Below are 23,712 nucleotides of genomic sequence, written 5' to 3' on the forward strand. Positions count from 1 at the left end.
TATTTTATTTTATTTTATTTTTAAGATGTTATATGCAGCCTAACTAACCACAGAAAATGGACGCAGGTGGCGCTTTGGGTTAAACCACTGAGCCTAGGACTTGTCGATCAGAAGGTTAGCGGTTCGAATCCCTGCGACGGGGTGAGCTCCTGTTGCTCTGTCCCTGCTCCTGCCAACCTAGCAATTCAAAAGCATGTCAAAGTGTAAGTCGATAAATAGGTACCGCTCCGGTGGGAAGGTAAACGGCGTTTCCGTGCGCTGCTCTGGTTCACCAGAAGCGGCTTAGTCATGCTGGCCACATGACCCAGAAGCTGTACGCCGGCTCCTTCGGCCAAATAAGCGAGATGAGCGCTGCAACCCCAGAGTCGGCCACAACTGGACCTAACGGTCAGGGGTCCCTTTACCTTTACCCACAGAAAAGGGAATAGAACTTCATCATAAAACAAAACACTTTCTTAAAATGCCTGCTGGAATAAGAAAGTCTTGATTTTGTGCCTGAAGTTCAGCAAAGAGGGGTGCCTGTCTAACCTCAGGTGGGAGGGAGTTCCATAGGCTTCGGCCAGCTACACTAAATGCACAGCATCTAGTTGCCGTGAGCCTGAGCCACAGGGGACTACCGCCAGCAACTCTCCCAAGTATCTCAGTGATCTAGCTGATATATAAGCGATCAGGTGGCCCTTGCGATATCCTGGGCCCACGTTGTTAAAGGCCTCAGAAATTAATGCAAGGACTTTGAACGTGGCCTGGAAACATACAGGTGGGCAGTCAGTGCAAGCTTTTAAGCGCTGTGTTAGCAGCAGGCTGTCCAGCTGCAGTGTTCTGTACCAGCTGAAACTTCCAGAGTTTCAAGGGCGGAAGCGCAGCCTTTCTATGAGCACGGATCCTTATGTAGCTGAAATGGTCAAGGGAACACACAGATACCAGGAGGCAGAATTTAGAATCCAAAACCACCAGCAGAAGAAGCTCCGTGGGGACTGAGCATGTCCTGTGGTGCCAGGACGTTGACGGGGGGGGGGGACGGACCAAGAGGGGGTGGAAGGGAGCATCCTGAAATGTGCAAGGCTGCAGCTATGAGCAGAAGCATCCCACCCTGCAATATTCTGTCCCAGGTTCCACTTGTTCATGTTACAACGACATTTTTTAAAGTTTTATTTGATGTTTTAATGTGTTGCAAATTGCTTTGAGATTTTTTCCCTTTAAAATATAAAGTGGTATAATAATAATAATAATAATAATAATAATAATAATAATAATAATAATAATAATTATTATTATTATTTCAGTGTTAAAAAAGTGCCTAGACATCCCGTTGTGGCATCCGTAACCAAGGTTTAAGGTGCCATTTGGCAATTAGCTTATATATCTGAGTTTCTAACCCTGGCTAGCACACTAGCAGTTAAAGCAGCTAAAGTCTCATTATAGGCAATTTTCTCTTGTCTGCCATTTTTCCTATGCCAGCTGTCTCTCCCGTAGCCTTTAGCGTATTCGTTCTGCAGGGATAGTATGATAATAGGAAGAGCTGCTATAAGCCTCATGCACAGGGTAAAATGAAATGTACATATTCTCTCCATCTTTCTCCCCTCTTTTGCGCCTTGCCCCAAAGCCACACAAGCAACCTCTGGCCCAGCGAAGCATCAAGGCTTAGCGTATCCCGTTACCAGTTGCCATCCTAGTGGCTAGAGTGAAAGTTGTTGAAAACACTGACCTGGTGACACAGTCTTGTTCAGCGAAGGCAAAGTCAATGCTCTGTAAGAACAGAAGCTGAAAGCTACAGGGCTGGTTAGCGAAAGGAGAGTCATGCACCAAGAGGGACAAAAGGCGGAAGCAAAGAGAGCACAGGTGAAAACGGTGGAATTCTGGGTTCCCATTGTTCTTCCAAACCATCCACAGTGCTACAAAGGGCACACATGGGGGAACAAAAATAGCTGAAGCCGAATAAAACCAGGAAGAGGCGAGGGAGCACCAATCAACATTTGGATAATACAGTGGTGCCTCACAAGACGAAAAGAATCCGTTCTGTGATTCTCTTCGTCTAGCGGTTTTTCCGTCTTGCTAAGCAAGCCCATTGATGGATTAGTGGATTAGCGCTATTAGCGGCTTTTAGCGGCTTATCTGCTGATCGGATCAGCTGATAATCGGCTTAGCGGCTTAGAAAAGGGGGGGAGGGGGAAAAAACCAGCAAGAACTCGCAAGACATTGTCGTCTTGCGAAGCAAGCCCATAGGAGATTCGTTTTGCGAAGCACCTCCAAAACGGAAAACTCTTTCATCTAGCGAGTTTTCCGTCTTGCGAGGCATTCGTCTTGCGGGGCACCACTGTAGGTCACTTGGTACACACAGCTTGCGAGAAAGAGGTAGCAGACCAAATTGCAAAGTTACCGTATTTTTCACTCTATAAGACGCACCAGACCACAAGACACACCTAGTTTTGGGAGGAGGAAAACAAGAAAAAAATATTCTGAATCTCAGAAGCCAGAACAGCAAGAGGGATCGCTGTGCAGTGAAAGCAGCAATCCCTCTTGCTGTTCTGGCTTCCGGGATAGCTGCGCAGCCTAAATTCGCTCCATAAGACGCACACACATTTCCCCTTACTTTTTAGGAGGGGAAAAGTGAGTCTTATAGAGCAAAAAATACAGTAAATTTTTGTGACAGGAAGACCATTCCGAGTTTGCTTATGGATAACAAGTTTGGTTCCCTGCCCCGCACTCTGCCCGTTAAAATCTTCGACCCTGATGTCAAAACATTTGCATTGGTCTGGGATGCCAAATGGAGAAGAATGAGGCTGGACCACGGGCTGAAGATGATGTATTAGAATCACACACACACACAATTGCTTGCAAGAGAAAAACTGCTAGCCTACTGTGCTGTTTTTCCTGCTTGCAGGAATAACACCCCCCAACCTGTTTTCAAAAGCGATAGAAAACCCATTCCAGCCCTTCATTCAGCTGCAGGCGCAGGCCTGGCTTCAGACTGCGGCAACCAGGTGGAGTGCAATTGCCATCGCAGTCACAGCCCTTGCTGTGCTTTTGCTGCATATAATCAGGAAAGAAAGAAAGAGCAGGTACAGACAGGGATGTCATTTTCAAGCGCAGATATGCATCTCCCAGAAGAGGCTTTGTCCAGAAAAGCGGCCTACAGATAAACGAGCTAACTTAATAAATTCAGCTCAACCTAGAGGCGCCTCAGCAAATAAGGACCTCTCCCACCCCCACCCCCTTCTCTCTCTCTCTCTCTCTCTCTCTCTCTCTCTCTCTCACACACACACACACACACACACACACACACACACACATACACACACTATAATATAACGTTACCAATTTTGCCAGGGGCTAGAGGAGGCAGGAAATCTAATCCTTTCACTCTTATTAAAAACTTCAACATACGCAACGGCAGAAAACTCCAAGAACCTTTCAAAGTAAGTATGCCTCAAAAGCACCTTTTTTCCTCCTTCAAACTCCGGAATTTTTTATCATTTTAACTTGTTTTATGTGAACTTGTTATCACAGGCTGATATCATCCATCACTCCTTTTTTATCTCATCGGCTCATCACCTAATCAGAGGCAGGCAGGTTGGGATGTGATCAGAAAGAATGATTCAAAAGACCATCCGCATTACAGCCGCCACCTCATGACAGAGACAAAGATATATCTGCGCTCCTGTCACAGCTTGAACCCACACCCTCGGCCTCCGAGGGAGGCAGCAGACACAGCCTGCAGACAGATGGCTGCCAGCGTCACCAAAGGTCTAATTCTTTCGCTTCTGACATCCTAAAAAAAAATATGACCTAGCTTCCCTTTCATATACTTCCACAGCTCCTGCGGCAGAATCAGAAGTATGCAGGAATAAAACGTTCTGAAGTTATCCGCAGGGGGAAGAGATGAGGAAAAGATGGGCTGGACAGATTGCCAAGCTCGGACCAAGAAACTCTCCAGCCAAATTTAAAGCTTAGCCACTCAGCTTCACGTGTCGACTGCTTCTAAGCTCTGCATCTTTTAAGATGGCGGGCGGTAATAACACAGCTTGAAGAAATTCGGATAGGGATTGCAAAACGCTTTTGCACTTTAGGGAAAACTAATGCCGGTTATTTGGATAATGGGTATCAAAGGTTTTCCCTCAAGGAAAGACACTGCTGGGATGTTTTTCCACATGAGACATAACCGGCTGTGTTCTTAGATAAATAAGGTATACTATTCATTGTATCAAATCATAAATTTCAACAGAAGTAACTCATAAAGTTCAACAAACGGACAAAGCAGAAGACCCAGTGGATCGGATCATTCTCTAGTCAGTTCATGCATAAGGTCCATCCTTGCAATTCCACCTGTCTGTTCATAAGGTCCAAACAATCCACATGAAAGGTTGTTAAAGTTCCACAGAATCCTTTCACAGAGTCTAAGACAAGGATTTCCAGAATAATGGCCTTGTTTCTCCGTCCTGGGCTTCATCAGCAGTTAAAGCGCATATGTGATATTACAGGACAGTGGATCTTATGGCAGGTCCACCATAAGATTGTGAAGGAGGAGACTGGGCTTCATCAGAGTTGACTACCCAATAGTCTTATAAAAGATGTTGGGGAACCCTGGCTTTGTTGAGGACCCTCTGATACAGAGTGAGAGTGTGTCTCTGGAGTGACAAATGCGTTTTCCAATCAACCTCTTAGCGGGTGGGCGAGCCCACAGGGGAACAGCCCTTTAGATGAGGGCCAAGCTGAGCTGTTCATGGCTGCACACTTGGATAACTCGGGTAATCTTGACGGACAGGTCGTTGTGCATGCTGCTGTTGCCATGCCAGCTTTGAGGCAAATATTGCATTTTGTTATTGGGGAAGCATAAACTGCATGACATCAGAACCATTTTATTCCATGGAGGCCCAAGTGGTGCAGGTAATCTTATGCTTGGACTACCGCAATGTGCTCTGTGTGGGGCTTCCCTTGTGACGGGTTCACGAAGGCAGTACCATCCTGTTCACCAGTCCACAAAAAGTATGCATTTTTATTTATTTTTTAAAAAAAATGTTCATAAACAACAAGAGTTTGCCAACAGGTCGGAGATCCAAGTACTGGAGCAGCCAGGGTGGGGTGGAGGAGTATACACCCCAGGAAAGAAATACATGATAGTGTAAAAAGGTAGGCATTGGAGAAATTCCTTGGCTGGCTGGTTATGTATCTGACAGATTCTAATTTGCTGGTTTCAGCCTTTAATTGTGTGATTAATCTGCTGGCGGCATCTGCAGCTCTCTGCCTCTATTCATCTTTATTTACAGTCAATTTCCAGCTGCAGCCTTAATTTGAGCTTCCTTCCACTATAACTGCCCTTCTTCTCTGTATTCTCCACCAGGTCCTAATGGCAGGAAAACACATTTTCTCTGCAGCCCCTCCCTCCCCTTTTGGGGGGGCCAAATGCGATGGTGTTGAGGAGCCCTGGCAGAACATCCAGCTTTTGCATGACACAAAGAGTCTCAAGTACTTCATGAATATTTCAGAAGCTAGCATGATTCATTCAAGAGACAACTCCTGCCGAGGCCTAGGTTCTGCAACTTGCAGAGCATCACGATTTTGCAGCCAAGTGCTTCAATGACTTTACGACATGGCAGCTTAATCCCTGTACACAAAATGCATTTACGGAGCATGTGTTCACGTGCAATTCACTCAAGGTACAGTGCCCACTTTGGAGATTATTTGCAAATACAGGAGATCCAGCCAAGATATTGCTCAAGCTTTACAGAGCAGGGGTGCTTCCAACCTGCCCACACTTTTGAGATCTGATTCAGACCAGATGCCTGTCCCTATATGACAGAGAGACCCGATTGCAATGTGGAAAGCTAGCATGAAATGGAGCAGTCTTGCCTATAACTCTTTGCACTGACACAACAGCTTTCTATATGTCAGAAATGTTTGTGATGGTGAACATTTAAACACAAAAATGCTTGGTCAGCATTCTGAAGTTGTAAAGGTAAAGACCCCTGGATGGTTAAGTCCAGTCAAAGGCGACTATGGGGTGCGGCGCTCATCTCGCTTCAGGCCAAGGGAGCCGGTATTTGTCCACAGACAGCTTTCTGGGTCATGTGGCCAGCATGACTAAACCGCTTCTGGCGCAAAGGGGCACCATGGTGAGTGCCAGAGCGCACAGAAACGCTGTTTACCTTCCCGCCACAGCGGTACCTATTTATCTACTTCTGCAGGCAGGCTTTCGAACTGCTAGGTTGGCAGGAGCAGGGACAGAGCAATGGGAGGTCACTCTGCTACACGGATTCGAACTGCCGGCCTTCTGATCGGCAAGCCAAAGAAGCTCAGTGGTTTGGACAACAGCGCCACCCGCTCCCTCCTGTGAAGTTGTACGCTTCCGGGAAGATTGGTGCCATTCTTATAAGAATTTTTAGGTCTCAAATATAGAATAAATGTTCATAAGTGCACGAGATAAACACACATACATAAGTGTATAAACCACATGTCTGTACAGGGGAGCAATTCTGAAGCCATCTTGATTCTTAATGACATCAAGGTGGACCCTGAGGTCCAGCGCTGAGGGCCTTCTGGCAGTTCCCTCACTGCGAGAAGCCAAGTTACAGGGAACCAGGCAGAGGGCCTTCTCGGTAGTGGCACCCGCCCTGTGGAAGGCCCTCCCACCAGATGTCAAAGACAACAACAACTACCAGACTTTTAGAAGACATCTGAAGGCAGCCCTGTTTAGGGAAGCTTTTAATATCTGAAGGACTATTGTATTTTAATATTTTGTTGGAGGCCGCCCAGAGTGGCTGGGGAGGCCCAGCCAGATCGGTGGGGTATAAATAGTAAATTATTATTATTATTATTATTATTATTACTACTACTACTACTACTACCCCAAATATTCCCCTAACCCTCTCCAAAAAATCCCTGCATTGCAGGGGGTTGGGCTAGAATGTCCCTTCCATCTCTACAATTCTATTACTCCAGTTAGAATCTACCGCTTGTGTTATTCTGCATGCAACCCACTAGTTCTCCATTCTTTTGTCAGAACCCTCAAGGAACACACTTAGAATCAGGAGCCAAAAGCTGATGCCCTGCATAGATCTGGAGTTGTCTCTCAGTGCATCTACCTAAGCAGCACAGGTCCACACTCTGCACTTGTAAAGGAAAAGACAGGGCTGAGTCCAGCTGGTGGTAACCAACAGGATTTGGGAGCGTTGCTTCCCTACTCACATGAAATCCCATGGCTCTGAAGCGCCTCCAGCTTCAAAGCCGGGGAGATAACGGAGGTAGCGGCAATGACCAATTTTGCAGAGGCGGCTCTTCTGCAGGGGCACGCCCCTGTTTGCCACAGGATAGAAAATCAATTCTCCCAAAGGTGCCTAGGAATCCAGAAGAAACGACAGACACAATAATTTCCTAACCAGCCCTGCATTCTAGAGAAGGGCAGCAATTTGGCAATAGCCCAGCTGGCCAGAAAATGCTAAGAGAGGCGTCTTCATGATTCTGGCACACAACAGCCCTGTTTAGGGAAGTTTTTAATGTTTAATGCTGTATTGTGTTTTTCATGTTCGATTGGGATGCCCAGAGTGGCTGGGGAAACCCAGCCAGATTGGCGGGGTATAAATAAATTTATTATTATTATTATTATTATTATTATTATTATTATTATTACTACTACTACTACTGCTGCTGCTGCTGCTGCTACTACTACTGGAGCTTTTGACTCATTCCTTGCAGAGCGACAGACAAGCCGCTGGTTGCAACCAAGCAATTAAGACATTTGGAGGAATGTGGAAATAATAGCCTTTCCCAGTGGTTACGGCTTGATTAAAAACCTAATGACTAATCAATAAAACTATAATTACAACTTTCACCATTTTGTGTGCAATTTGGGACACGCCAAAAGGGGGGAGGGATCAATCAAGTAAGAATCGATAGGGAGTGGGGAGGAGGGGAATGATTCTCCCCCTCATTTGCCTCACCTCTGAAGAAACTGAACCAAACTCCAAATTCAAATATTTTGCAGCCTGGCTTCTTATCAAAAAGAAGAAGAAAGAAGGAAGGATGTGTTAAAACCCACACACACAAACATATGCATTTTAGGAGGCTTCTACAGAGTCCTGCTTTAACAGGGAGACCGTCGCCCTAAAACGTAACTGTTATAAGGGAGGTCTCTATAGAATATGCTTCCCTTAACAAGTAATGGGATCCTGAAGCCTCAAATAGCACAGTACAGTGGTACCTCAGGTTAAGAACTTAATTCATTCTGGAGGTCCGTTCTTAACCTGAAACTGTTCTTAACCTGAGGTACCACTTTAGCTAATGGGGCCTCCCACTGCCACCGTGCCACCGGCACCGCACAATTTCTGTTCTCATCCTGAAGCAAAGTTCCTAACCTGAGGTACTATTTCTGGGTTAGCGGAGTCTATAACCTGAAGCGCCAGTAGAAGCGTATGTAACCTGAGGTACCACTGAAGCTGCAAACTCCTCCCCCCCACACACACACCCTGCTAGAAAGAACATGGTCCATCCAAGACACTGCAACTCTTTCTGAAGGGCTCAGTGGAAAGCAACGGATGCATGGCTGCAATGTTTCCCTGGAGGGCAGGCCACAAGTGTCTCCTGCATCTACCGCCAGAGGCTATGAAAGACAGCAGCAGCAGCATGACAAAGTCCTGGCCCAGGAGGACTTCAACACAAACCAATTGCTTAAACTTTCAGGCCAGCAGAGAACCAGGGCAAAACATACCACACTTTTCTGTGTACAGTGGTACCTCGGGTTAAGTACTTAATTCGTTCCGGAGGTCCGTTCTTAACCTGAAACTGTTCTTAACCTGAGACACCACTTTGGGGCCTCCTGCTGCTGCCGCACCGCCGGAGCACAATTTCTGTTCTCATCCTGAAGCAAAGTTCTTAACCTGAAGCACTATTTCTGGGTTAGCAGAGTCTGTAACCTGACGCGTCTGTAACCCAAGGTACCACTGTATAAGACACCCCCATGTATAAGACACCCCCTATTTGGGGGGACTCAAATTTAAAAAAATGGGGGGAGACGGCACAGAGTTGTTCAGCTTTTTTTGCGAAGGGTTCCACAGAGTTGTTCAGCTTTTCTTAGGGCAGGTTGACGAAAATCGCTCACTCGCACGCATTGCAAAATCTGCCTCTCGTCTGTCCCCTCACTGGCAGAAGCTGCCAATCGCCCGCCCAATCACCAGCCAATCAACACCACCCATTGACGCAGCAACCAATAACAAGCACAATAGCCGCTAACAGCCATGGCAGCAACCAATCAAACGTCCACCCTATGCACTACCCATGTATAAGACGACCACCATTTTTAGCATGATTTTTAAAGAAAAAAACCTAGTCTTATATACGGAAAAGTAGGGTACATAGAATTCCCCCCCCCCCAGCATAGTAACTCTTGTGCATTTTATTGCATTTTAAATATATTTTAAAGCTGCCTCAAGATCTTCAGTTAACTGGCAGGATATAAACACTCCAGATACTGAACCTGCCCTGCTTTAGACCTTCTGATACTTTTTTTTTTTAATATATTTATTAACTTTTCAGAGGTTATACAAAAAAAGCAAAAAACAAAAATACAAAAATAAAAACACATGTAATTTCATTCACTTATTTTCTTTTAACTTACTTCCCAGACCTCCTCATACCTCCCCTTTTTGTATTCCAATTCAAATTATTCATTCAACAAATCCTCGCCCTTAATTTTCAATTAATTTTACACCTTTATTTCTTTTCCCCCAATTATCTTAATCATTACAGCTGATAACCACTTAAATTCTATCCAACATCATTCTAACATTCACTATAGACCTTGTGATACTTAGGCATCTTGTCCCTCTGGATATAGATCAACGCTACCAATGGGTTTGTTGACCTTCCAAAGCTTACACTAGGCAGCCGATGGTGGCAGAAATCCCTTGCAAAATGACCCCCTCATTCAGGCGTGCATCTGCCCACTCTCCCCCATCCCCCTCTTCTGAAAAACAGATTCGAACTTCTACTTACTACTTCTCCCAATGAAGCGGCCAGCATGTGCGTGAGAGGAGATAAATATGGAGAGGCATCTTTGCGGAGCGTGGCTTTTGTAAACTCGTAGGTGGCAAAAAAGGCAGCAGCTGAAACAGAAGACAGAGTGTCTGTTAAGCTACACAGGGGTCCCCTCCGATAGCACATGAAACGATGGGTGCAACGTCGACTACACTTCAAGTGCTATAAGGTGAAGATCTCCTAGCATCTCGCCCAAGGCAAGTGTCCAGACAAAATCCCTGCCCCCCCCCCCACATCATTCAGAATGAAAATCTCCAGAAGCAGAGAGAAGGCAGTGGCCTTTTCTAGTAGTGCTAGGAAAAAACCTACAGTGGTACCTTGGTTCTCAAACGCCTTGGTACTCAAACAACTTGGAACTCAAACACTGCAAACTCAATGAAGTTTTAAAAGAAAGGTGGGGAATTAGACTGCAGACTGTACATGAATGAGCAATTCAACATTCAAGTCGGACTTCCAGCTGTTCAGAAACACCAACTCTAGTCATCTTGAGAGCCAGTGTGGTGTAGTGGTTAAGAGCGGTAGTCACGTAATCTGGGAAACCGGGTTCGCGTCTCCGCTCCTCCACACGCAGCTGCTGGGTGACCTTGGGCCAGTCACACTTCTGTGAAGTCTCTCAGCCCCACTCACCTCACAGAGTGTTTGTTGTGGGGGAGGAAGGGAAAGGAGAATGTTAGCCGCTTTGAGACTCCTGAAGGGGAGTGAAAGGCGGGATATCAAATCCAAACTCTTCTTCTTCTTCTTCTTCTTCTTCTTCTTGTATTGTAAATATTCCCTTTTCCTTTAAAAGCCACAAATGCAAAATACCAAAATGGTGGCATAAAAGTAAAGTTAGATGTTGAAACCGCAGCAGTAGCCTATTTACTCGAGTCTAATGCAACGTCAAATCCAATGCGCACCTTAATTTTCACAACGTAATTTGGCCAGAAAAGGTGCGCATTAGATTCAAGTGAATACAGAATTTTGCACGGAAAAGGGGTCTAAAAATCTGCCTTCTGCCCAATCAAAGGCCGTTTAAAATACAGTAGTACATTGGGTTACACATGCTTCAGGTTACATACGCTTCAGGTTACACACTCCACTAAGCCAGAAATAGTGCTTCAGGTTAAGAACTTTGCTTCAGGATGAGAACAGAAATCGGGCTCCGGCGGCGCGGCGGCAGCAGGAGGCCCCATTAGCTAAAGTGGAGCTTCAGGTTAAGAACAGTTTCAGGTTAAGAATGGACCTCCGGAACGAATTAAGTACTTAACATGAGGTACCACTGTACCTAACTCTTGCTGCATCCCAATAAACAGAAAGCATTTCAGAATGTAACACTGTAATCCAATTACACAACAACCTGTGCGTTAAGTCCGACTGAGCTCAACTGAACTGAACTTCTGAGTCAATGTGCACAGGATTGTGCTGTAAAAATGCAAACGGTACAGAACAAAAGGAGTGAACTTTGCCAAGAGGAAGAGTTTTTAATTGTGTGACAGGGCTCCTCCGTCTGTCGCCCTCTGTTGCTAATCAAAAGATGCTTATCATCTCCAAAAGGAGATAAGAGCAGAGACGATGGAGAAGAGAAAATTTTCATATCATCTTATGAAGGGCTGGGAAGGTTTGAAGGTGCCCGAGGATGCTTCCGTAAACTTTCAATAACATCCACCAGCAGAAGTCAAGCTGAAAGTGCTCAGAAAGAGTAAGGGTATTGCTTGACCCTGCTTCTTTAAGTTCATTCAACATTTATAGCAAGCCTATTCAAATGTAACACTAAGCCATGTTCTAGTGATATGCACTGGGGAAGCAGCAACAGCAAATCTGTAACTGCAATGCGGACTCCCAGCATTTGAACATAGCAAAATTATGGTTTTAAAAAGCAAAACCACAGAGTCATAGCTGTCAACTGTCCCTTATTTGGCGGGAAAGTCCCTTATCCCAGCGCCGTGTCCCACTGCTGTCCCTTACTGATGATGTCCCTTAAATTTCCCAGGTTTCATGCTCGCCCGGCTCGGGAGGGAAGCAGCGGCTCGGGGTCCGCTGCGAGAGAGAGAGCGTGATGGCGCCGTCGTCCTGGCGCGAGGAGTTTCATCGGCCCTTCCCCGCCTGAGGGGGGGAGGGAGGGAGGGAGACTCTCGCCCACGCCGCCCGCGAGCCCAGAGGCGGCAGCAGTGGTGGCAGCTGAGGAGGTGGCCTGAGGGAGGAGGAAGAGGAGGGGATGGGGAGGGACGCAGAAGGGCGGCGCTTCAGCGGCTGCTGCGGCGCCGCAACCACCTCATGCCGGATTGACAGCATCTGTCAATCCTACCAATGTATGTAACTCTTTACAATAGCAAAATCCCTTCTTTTGGCTGCTGATCCCTTATTTTCGAGGCTGCTGGTCCCTTATTTTCAAATCTGTAAGTTGACAGCTATGCAGAGAGTAGACAATACTGGGCTAAATGTGAAACAGAGGGAAGAATTCAACGAAGCAACAGAGGAGACTGCTCTGTCAGTGTGGACAGAAGGGCTTGCACTGACGAAGCAAACTCTCCTCTCCCTGTGCTGTTCTGGTTGTTCTCCAAACCCAGGCTCTGAGTCAACTGGGGGGGGGCATGCAGGGGAGGAGAACCAGTTAGTTGAATCCGGCCCACAGCAGTTAAGGGACTGAGCTACAATGAGGGTGTGCCCTGTCTGAATCTCCACTAGGCCATGAACTTACAAGGCGGTCTTAAGAATCCACTCTTTAAGCCTCAGTCCCCATCTACACCCTCCCCTGCAATATGGAGACAATTATACTGACTCGCCTCTGGGTTGTTGCAAGGATTACATCCATTTCATCACTTGTAAACGTGTTACCTATGATTATTATAACCATGGCTTCTAGATCCAGGGTTCCCAAACTGTGGGTTGCAGACCACCAGCAGCCCGTAAGTTTCATTCAGGTGGTCTGTGGTATCTCTGTGAAGAAGGCTTACCATCTGAATCCCATAGAATTATATGGAATTCAAAATGCAATACAATAAAACACAAGTATAAGAAATAAAAGGAGCAAAACGTACAACTGAAAACCATCCAGCATATAGCACAGAACCTTACAATTCCCACAGTGGAGGAAAATAATAATTAAGTGGTCTGCCAAGACGCTCAGTAATTTCCAAGTGGTCTGGAGGGGGGGGGGGAGTTGGAGAACCACTGTTCTAGATAAATCCAAAATTTTATCTGGTCTGATTTCTCTCACGAAAGAGAAGGATAATAGTATCCAAAAGATAAGAGCCCTCATTTTCACACCATCTTGATGCCTTCAAGCATTTTTTCAGAAGTACTAGCAAAGTTCAGGCCTTAAACCAAACAGCGGTTAGTTAAGAGGCAGCAGCCTTGATCACAAATACAGAGCATATAAACGGCCTCCTTACCATTTGGAAAGGACCCTACAGCAGTGGAAGGAACACCAGCATAGATACCACGGAAGCCACCAGCTTTCTTAAATCCTTGAGGACTCTGCAGTCTTGTCTTGACTGTATCCAAGGGGAACAATATCAGGTCCACACACACTCCAGCTAGGCCACCAGCCTTCAAAACAGAAAAGAATTTTGTTCATGTTAACTGGGGTGGGGGTGGAGAGAGACAGACTGGCAGGTTCACATGATTAGTTTCTCAGTTTAATAAACCAGAAAATGTACACGTCGTGCAATGGCGCACAGAGCCTCATTTCTGCTGCTTTGCTCCTCCCTTTGTTCAAGCAGCTGAACAAACCAGGTTTCAGGTTTTACCCCCAGCTTCCATTTTAAGGGCAAACCTGGAAACGCTGCTTTAACAGTTTGCAAGCAAAACAGGATATTAAGCCAACTCTAAGCCATAGTTTTAGAACCTGGAGCATAGCATAAAACAAAATCAGAGGGACAACCACCCCCAATAACCTTATCCTTGCTGGTCCTGATTCTGGAGTTCACACAATATTGCTCACACATACACACAGAGGAAGGGGGGAACTTGCTATCTAATAGCGGCAGGGAACATTCATCACTACCAGGAAAAATAGAAAAGGTGGCCACACCCCACTCACTTTCATTTCACAGAAATCTCTTTGACAGTACCTGTACATTTTGCCCCATAACTTTCTTTCCACAAGGGCTAGTAGGGGTTTTGATTTTTTTTTTTTAAGAGTACTAGTCACCCACTAGTACTGCTGAACAACATTTTCAAAAACAGATTAAAATTGTATCCAGACCCTTGATCATCTTGGTTGCCCTCCTCTTGCACGCATTCCAGCTTGTCAACATCCTTCTTAAATTGTGATGCCCAGAACAGGGCACAGTATTTCAGGTGTGGTCGGACCAAGGCAGAATAGAGTATTACTTCCTTTGATCTGGACACTATACTTCTGTTGATGCAGCCTACAATAGCATTAGCCTTTTTTGCTACTGCATCACACTGTTGACTCATATTAAACTTGTGGTCCCCTAAAAACCCCTAGATCCTTTTCACATGTACTACTAGTAAGCCAGGTGCCCCACATCTTATATTTGTACAGTTGGTTATTCCTGCCTAACATTTACCCCTATTGAAATTCATTTTGTTAGTGAAGACCCAGTTCTCCAATCTGTTACGGTCATTTTGAATCCTGATTCTGTCTTCCGTGGCATTAGTTACCCCTCCCAGTTTGGTATCATCTGCAAATTTGATGATATGCACATATTATAGAATCATAGAATCATAGAGTTGGAATAGACCACAAGGGCCATCGAGTCCAATCCCCTGCCAAGCAGGAAACACCATCAGAGCACTCCTGACATATGGTTGTCAAGCCTCTGCTTAACACCACACTCCTTGGCAGCAAATTCCACTGTCGAACAGCTCTTACTGTCAGGAAGTTCTTCCTAATGTTTAGGTGGAAGCTTCTTTCTTGTAGTTGAAAGGATATGCCGTTAGCATAAGAAATTGCTGTGGAATACAAGTATGCAGGAACAGCAACAAAGGGACATGAACAGATAGCTAATGTTTATGAATTGATAGCATTATACTAAGCACCAAATCATAAATAGGACCAACACAGGCCCTGCGTATAGTATCTCTCTCATGCAGCCATTTTTAACCGATTCAAATTATTTCAAATCTGCAAAGACACAGGCAGGTCAGACAAGACTACATTACCAACTGGCCAAACAAAATATACCAAGAAGCTATTTATTTATTTAGAATATTTTTAAGCCACCCTTTAGGGCACACTGTCCTCACAAGGTGGTTTTCACAAAGTTAAAAACAAAACATCGCTACAACCATCGCAGCAATAAAATACTCCACCAACCCCTTAATTTGTAAGCAGCAGCAATAACATGGTTTAAAAGAACAGCACACAAAATTCAGACAGACACAGGCTGGAATAAAAATGACTTTAAGGCCTTTGGCATTTCTCTAGGAAGGGAATGTTAATGGTACAGGGTCACAAGTGAAAAGGCCCTGGTCTTGGTTCCCTCCAGTCTAACAGCTTTCACTGGTGGGCGAGAAAGAGCAAGGCCTTTGGTGCAAATCTTAAAGTTCTGGCAGGTTTATACAGGTGCAGAGAGTCCTTCAGATAACCCGGTCCAAACCATTTAGGCAGGAAGATGAACTTGTGGCCCTCCAGGTGTTGCTGAACTACAAGTCCCATCAGTCACAGCCAACTTGACCAATGGTCAGGGATGACAGGCAATATCTGGAGGGCCACAGGTTCACCCTCAATCACTTGTGCCCTTGAAGGCCAAAACCAGCACTTTAAATTGGGCTTAGAAATGATCAGGAAGCCAATATAAATAGTAAGGAATTGGTGTGATAGGATCACCTGCCACCCACAAGCATTTTAACTGCTGCATTCTGTACCAGCTGCAGTTCCCAAGCCATCTTCAAAGTGTAATGTGTATTAGGTGGGCTAATAAGGATTTCAATAAGCTACGAAAATGTTGATAAGATACCTGCAAGACTTCATTACCACATTGCAAAATTAAATGGTGTTGTCTTAAAACACATACATACACACACATCAGCAGCATGTTCTTCCAAACCAAGGCCCAAAGATACATCAAATGTTCATTTTCTTTGAAAATAAATCAAACAGTAATTAATTTCAGCTCACAAAGTACTGCTGAATATCTTGATAGCAGAGGCCCAGGGAAGCCACCCCCACTTCCGATATTCTTTTCCATACCATTCAAGAGGGACTCACTGGCTACAGTTAAAGTTTTAATCAATAAGTTAATTACTCTTCTAATCAGCTTGGCTATTTTGCATGCATTGATTTTGCAGCCCCCTGCAAGTTATATCCTTCTAGCTTCTTCTCCATCACAATTCTTATCTGTAACAAGTGATTAAAAAGGGAGAAAACAAAATTGATCCGATTTTAATCTAGCCACCTGGCAAAAAGCATGAATCAAAAGTTACTAATTGCTTCTTTGGATTTCAAACTTCTGTATCTTAAACGTAATTTAAATTCATGAAGTGGCTAATGGAGCATCTGCAGGAGAGCACAAATATCTAGCTGTTTGTTCCATCTGTGGAAAACTGTAATGGTTTTTTGTTTTGTTTTTATCACAACAAGGGGATTTAGTCACCCCCTTTGCAATGCTACATCTGCAGCTTGAAAGCTGATGAATAGAAATATTTGCATGCAATTGCCTTTGCAGCTCAAGGCGAATGTGTTCTGTCACCTTTGTGTGTAGAGTTTCTAGTTTGGGTCTGCTTCAGGGCTGTGATGGTGAGGAGCCTGGACCTGTTAAACTTCAAAAATGTTTGAGGAGAGCCCGTAGCACAGTGAATGATCTGCTGCATGCTGTCAGGTTCAATCTCCATCATTTTAAAAGGAACTTAAGGGAAACAGCTTTGCCAAAACAATTTATTTATTTATTTATTTATTTACGGCTATTAGCCCATAAACAGCTTTGCCAAAACCTTGACAGTCAGAAAAAAACTATAAAAGGCCAGCATCTGACAGGGTGTGACTATAAGCTGACCTTGTTGCTAAATAGTATAATGTAGCTTCATAAGAACATATTCTCAACTTACAAATGGAGAACTGAGAAATAGCGATGGTCAATTATTACTTTAATTAGTTGTTATATAGCTGACTCACTTCTTGTGCGCATTTAACTTGCACAATTTCAGCTTTACATGCTTGGTGGCTGGCTGAAATCGCACGCACAAGGCAAAGAGCTTTTAAACTTGCTATTTTCGTTGATACAATGTTATGCCAAATTGGCAACATAATATGTTCAATGTTTCTAATTTTTGTTAATTTTATTTTACAATACATTTGTTTTTCTAAAACTGGATAAAAAACATAGATTTACAAGGCATGCTCCCAAGCTGGCGGTTGGTTATAACTAAAAGCCACCAAATGCCAATTGTACAAGGAAAGAGAATGAAAATCAGTAGAATTAAACAGGAACCTGATAGTCCAAAATGCTCAGCAAGAAAGAGGCCACGCAAGTCCTTTACTGTGTGGGGGAGAAAAGTTAGGCTAAATTATAGATTAGGCCTATAGTACAGTATGGGGTTTGTTTGGGTTTGGGTTTTTTGTTGTTGTTGTTTTGGTCATGTTATTTACTTATCCAATTCCATGTTATTACACAAATAAATGCAGGATGTGTTACAATGGATATGAAGCTACTAGTCTGTAATGGGGCTGATAAAATGTTGCTTGGGGGCCTGCAAATCCTCCCCAAATTTGCATGAAGCCTGCAACTGTAAGAAAATAAATTGTATTGAACTTCTTCCAAAAAATATGCTAAGGATTGGATTGTTAAATCTTTCTAGACCTCCAAGAGCTACTCAGTATAGTGCCATGAATCGCAAATTAAAAAATTAATATTTTATATATGTTCTCCTCAAACAAGATAACTGCCAAGAAAAAAGTCAGGTATGCATATTCATACCCAGAAATCATCCCTTATTCATATCCTTACACACTTCTGCAATTTTATTCTGTAGAGATTGGTATTCTTAAAAAAGGAGAACAAACTGTAGTGGAAAACTTGAGAATTGCTCAAAGCAGGGTTCTATCCAACCTATGTTTATGGTTTACAGATGCAACCCTAATCCCAATTACCTGTGAGTAAACCCAACTGAATTTGATAGGACTTACTTCTGAGAAGACATTGTTAGAACTACACTGTAATGCTCTCTACCTCACACTGAGCCATACATACTAGTTTCCCATATACACTGCTCTGACAACCTACAGAGTTAAGGCTGCAAATCCTGCAATCTTAAATTTCCAGTTTTCCAGAGTCTTATTGAACTCAGTGGGGGTTACTTTTGAGTACACAGGCATAGATAGGATGGCACTGTAAGTGGGTTTTTTTAACCATCACTTGACAAGCAATATCCTTCTAGCTTCTCATCACATATCTGTAATCAGCCATAACTACATAATTTGAATTCCTTTCCTCAATGCGCATGCACACACAAACACAGGCTCCGATCCTAACCATGCTTACTTAGGAGTAAGCCCGACTTCTACCACCACTCTGCCGTTCTGATCACCTACCACAAGATGGAGAACAAACCTGGAGGCTCCCAGAACGTTTAAGATTCTTCAGGAAGCCCACACAAACAAGCCAAGCTAGACACATTGAGGATAGTTAGCAAAGCAAAACAAGATCTCTGCCAAACAGACTGACAGGACAGTTTGTACGCACAAAACCTTGAACGCAGTTTAGGATCCCAGTTTAGGTATCTGAAGAAGAGTGCATGCACACGAAAGCTTATACCCAGAACAAACTAAGTTGGTCTCTAAGGTGCTACCGGACAATTTTTTAATTTTTTTTATTCCAGTTTAGGGGGGTCAATTCTGTAAATGCCTTTAGGCTGAACAAAATCTCACCACCGGGTCGTTCATGCCCACCCCCGCCGCCCCACCCTTTCCTTAATTGAATCCGGCAACGCTGCTTGCGTTTCCTTCTCTCACCGTCAGGGAGACCAAGAAATCCCCTCGATCCATGTGCGCACAAAACGTCAGCCGCACGCTGTAAACACACCCGATACTCGTTGCACATGGGCGCAGCCATATTGAAACCTTCCGCCCCACCCCCTGGCCTGTCACATGACCGGCGCTTGCCCAATCAGCTTCTGCTAACGAAGAGTTCACACGGCCGAGCGCTTGCAGCAGGCGCGTGCGCGGCGTCGGAAAGCGAAGCCGCGGTGAAGCAGTTGCCCTCTTTTCTGTGCCCTTGGCACCTTCCTCTGTCGCTTGACCGTTCTAATACGGCATGTAGTGCTAATGTCTCACTACAGAGGAAACTGATCTGTAGAAAACACAACTTGGAAAAAAGAGACAATGCACGTATTTTTGTAAACTAATAAATATTTAATAAAAAAAAATTAAATAACAGAAGGATGCCTATAATCCATTTTGGACTGTAGACGAGAAATACCTGTTGGTCGTGTGTGTGGGTGATGTTTTATCTTTATTGTGTTATGGCATATTTAGTAGTGCGTGTATGTGTGCTATTAAGCAATGTTTATGCACCCTTTAAAAGAGAGCACGTTATAAAGGATAATTGATAGATAATGAAGCAGCTCCCATCCACCCTATTAAATTACAGTATGAGGGAAAGTTAACAGCTTAAAGGACTGGATGGATTAAAGGGCAAACTGAACTGCATTTTAGGGAAATCTTTCAGCTAATAATGCCACAGAAGAAGCAGAATTCTAAAGTTTATTAAGCATAATAGTTAATTCCAACCTGGCTTCCCTTCTTGCAGTAATAATCTTGATGAAAACTATTCGCAGGTAGTCTAAATAAAGCAGATTAACAATAGCATTTAAAAAGGGGACTTGGAATGTGTGCTGTTTAGCTATTTAAGCAAAGGTTTTCATTGCTCCTCTTCACAAGTTGCAAAGATTGTGTTCAGTTACAGATACCATGCAGAGAAATGAGGCATTATAACTTCATAGCCTCACTTACCACACTGTAAAAAAATGAAAGCTAAGGGCTTGGCATTTAATTCTGTGTAGAATTCATTTGATGTTTAGAACTGAGACATACACAGGGTTTTTAGAAAGAAATATGTGAAGCTGCCTTATAATACCAGGCCCAGATATGTGTCCCTGGAGCCCAATATTGTCTGTTTTGACTGGCAGCTGCTATAGGGTCACAGGCAGAGGTCTTTCCCCATGACCTGCTACCTGAACCTGCCGATTTAAGATTCTGAGACTGAAGCTGAAATCTTGTGCATGCAAAACACATTCTCTGTCTCTGAGTGATGCTTCCTTACCCCCCCCCCACCACCACCCCAATGCTCTTGTCCATCACATTGACATAACCACCTTTTTAAAAAAAAACTTCAGTGCAAAACTGCTCTGTGTAGTTTTCCAGATACAGACCAATCAATATGATTAATTTTTTTACCACAAAAGATTTTCAAAAATATTAAGTGGACTCTTTCAAGTTACTGCAATTTTCTCTTCATTTTAAGACTAACTTTTTGTTATCATTTTGAGGTGAATAGTCTTTCTTCCCTAACCATGACTGTAGCTGACTCATTTTTCTGGTTTGTTGTGTGACTCATGACAATTTCAGAAATGAACCTTTACCTCTCCTCTCTTCCTGATCAAGAAACACCAGCAATTGGGGCTGACTGACTGCTGGAAAAAACCCTTGGGAAATATAGGTAAAGGTAAAGGGACCCTGACCGTTAGGTCCAGTCGTGGCCGACTCTGGGGTTGCGGCGCTCATCTCACTTTATTGGGCAAGGGAGCTGGCTTACAGCTTCCGGGTCATGTGCCCAGCAGGACTAAGCCGCTTCTGGTGAACCAGAGCAGTGCACGGAAACGCCGTTTACCTTCCCGCTGGAGCGGTACCTATTTATCTACTTGCACTTTGACATGCTTTCAAACTGCTAGGTTGGCAGGAGCAGGGACCAAGCAACAGGAGCTCACCCCGTCACAGGGATTCGAACCACCGACCTTCTGATCAGCAAGTCCTAGGCTCTGTGGTTTAACCCACAGCGCCACCCACGTCCCCTTGGGAAATATAGTTGTAACCTAAATGACCACCTTTCTGCTTTTTGTGAAACGGTGCAAAGAGATCTGCACCTACTCCTGATCTTTCCCTTCCCAATGGCTCGATTTAAATCATGGCAATTCCGGGTTTATGTTTTAAGGACCATCTGAAAGCTATCAGCTCAAAATTGAGGGAGTGGGAGCCAGGAGCAGTAACTGAGATCCTGTCCCCATCTCCTCTGCCATCCTAGGCATCGTGCACAGCACCCATGCAGGATCAGAACTGCGATAGGGTGAGTGGGGCCCTTGCTCCAAGTGGGAACGCAAATCATGATTAATGTTGTGTGTGTGTACACATTATTAAAATAAATAATTTTTATTTTCAGTGATACAGTGGTACCTCGGGTTAAGTACTTAATTCATTCCAGAGGTCCGTTCTTAACCTGAAACTGTTCTTAACCTGAAGCACCACTTTAGCTAATGGGGCCTCCTGCTGCTGCCGCGTCGCCGGAGCACGATTTCTGTTCTCATCCTGAAGCAAAGTTCTTAACCTGAGGTAATATTTCTGGGTTAGCGGCGTCTGTAACCTGAAGCGTATGTAACCTGAAGCGTATGTAACCCGAGGTACCACTGTATAGCGGGTGATGGTGAATGTTATTGGAGCTGGTGGTGAAACACAGTTATTGTTGTTGTTGCAACAACAACAACAACAAATGATGTGCAAAGGTAAGCTGACAGCAGCTGGGCAGATGTTTCAGAAGCCAGGTAGAAGTGCAAGGTGCCTTTCTTATTAACTGCTTGCATCTCTTTTGTCAAAGTTTGGGTTCCTTTTTGCTCTCCTTATTTGAAGAAAAGTTCAGTTTTTAAAGGAAGCTGCCCTCTTGCCACTTATTAACCATACAGGCATCTTCTTGGCTCTTTCTTGGTCTGCAGTATATATTTAAATGTTTAAATGATACATGCTTGCTGTTTGCCATTTTATTGCAACTGTTGTTAATCTTTTTTTTTTTTAACACCATAAAATACAGGGGTTGGCTTATGGCAACATTTCATGTTGTTTACCCTGGGTGCGAAGATAACCTAGTTCCATTTCTGCACCCAAGGCCAGCCAAATTATTCAGGCAGAAAAATTCCACAAATGTCTCTCCCTCTTCCTGGCAGTTAAATATAACAATAATATAGTACGGTAAATAACTAGCTAGCCATTTGCTACGCTTACATGCTACTGGAATTGGCTGCCTGAGGCAGCCACTCCAGTCTGCCCAATGGGAGGACCGGCCCTGCAACACGATAACAAGCTGTTCTCTGCAGAACAAAAACGGAAATGTATCCCCTTCTTGGCCCAGTTTTTCATCATTTATCTCAGCCTTTTCAGCCGAGGATGACAGACATTGAAATTTGGCTATGACTCATTTGCTCAGCTCAAGGATCTCCTCCATCCCGCGCTTCATATTTGATTTGGCTAAGGCATAAAAGGTTCATTCATAAACATACTTCATTAAAGAGAATGAAGCCTGCCATCACTGCTGGCGCTGAGAGCAAATGTGTACACAAGCTAAAGCAGCAATTTCTGTTGAGGAGATGACCTTTCATCATTGCTCTTGATTCTTATGCACACACAAAGAAGATTTCCATTCATCCTAATGAGCTATGCTGGAACCAAGCTCTTGTGGAACGTGACTTGTAATAGCTTGCCTGCATAGCAGATTTCCAGGGAGCAGCCTTGTTTGTCTGTGGAGCAATACCAACCAAGAGTACTGCAACAGCTTACAGTGGGAGTGAGGAACCTGTGGCCCTCCAAATGTTGCTGGACTTCAACAGCCATTATCCCAGTCATGCTGGCTGGGACTGATGGGAGTCAGAGTCTAGAGGAACCCAGGCTAACACATGTATTGTGTGGCAGGAGCACCCAATTTTGCTGCACCATGGCTACTTGCTACAAGACCCTGATCCATTTTGTATGTGGTACAAATGCCAAAGCAAACATTTGCACACCAAAAGGGCATAGCTGTCAACTTTTCCCTTTTCTTGCGAGGAATCCTATTCAAAATAAGGGAATTTCCCTTAAAAAGGGGGAAACGTTGACAGCTATGCAAAAGGGATTCTATGGTTTATTTCCACTCAGGCACTGGGACTTCTACTCCAGAGGATCCCCCAACCCTCCAGAGATTATTTTGAGGGCATGTGGGGGTGTTGGAGGAGCAGAAGATGAAGCTCCACTGCACCCACAGAAGCCTGTCATGCCAACGCAGCTGCAGTGTTGGATACAACCTATAGGACGTCACTCTCTCTTCCGCATGATTCTGCAGTGATGAAATGCATAGCTCAGTTTGGGAAATGCAACAGTGGATTTGCAACAGGGAAATTACAAGCAGGAGGTATGTCGCAGGGACAACAGGCAGGCAGTAATTGTTGTCAATTGAAGTTGTTAAGTTGTGGGCAAACATATCAGACGACATAGCGATTCTTCAAACAGCTCTTGTTTATTCAGAGACAGAACTGAACTGAACTGAGGAGCTCAGTCAGCCTGCTTATATAGAGCTCCAGAACAACGTAACTGTAGCAACTTTCTAAAACTATCCAATCACTGAACGTCACTTTCGATCCTTCATTTGCATACAAACTATCCAATCACTGAACGTCACTTTCGATCCTTCATTTGCATAACTATCTACAGTATCCCCCTGCTGGCCCAGGGTGAGAACTTCAGTACATAACAGAAGTGGACACTAAAGTCTTAACATCTGGCCTCTA

The 23,712-nt window shown here is 44.3% G+C and overlaps 1 protein-coding gene across 4 annotated transcripts in view; it reads right to left on the reverse strand.

The window, feature by feature from the left end:
• Window positions 1–19,049, reverse strand: part of SLC25A26 (solute carrier family 25 member 26) — a 121,594-nt gene extending 102,545 nt beyond the window's left edge. For 3 of the 4 annotated variants that reach the window (XR_014523122.1, XM_083493390.1, XM_083493389.1), the window contains exons 1-3: window positions 18,923–19,043; window positions 13,398–13,554; window positions 9,985–10,094 (exon numbers count right to left, since the gene is read on the reverse strand). Coding sequence is in view for 3 of the 4 variants with exons in the window: in XM_083493390.1 (XP_083349516.1) it covers window positions 9,985–10,094; window positions 13,398–13,554; window positions 18,923–18,955 (300 nt within the window). In the remaining variant the exon portion in view is untranslated. Of the gene's footprint in view, window positions 1–9,984; window positions 10,095–13,397; window positions 13,555–18,922 lie in introns of all 4 variants that reach the window. The other variant, XM_083493388.1, reaches the window with a different exon arrangement.
• Between the last annotated feature and the right edge of the window lie 4,663 nt (window positions 19,050–23,712).

The sequence above is a fragment of the Podarcis liolepis genome, assembly GCF_965112155.1.
Source record: "Podarcis liolepis genome assembly, chromosome: 2".
Taxonomy (NCBI): domain Eukaryota; kingdom Metazoa; phylum Chordata; class Lepidosauria; order Squamata; family Lacertidae; genus Podarcis; species Podarcis liolepis.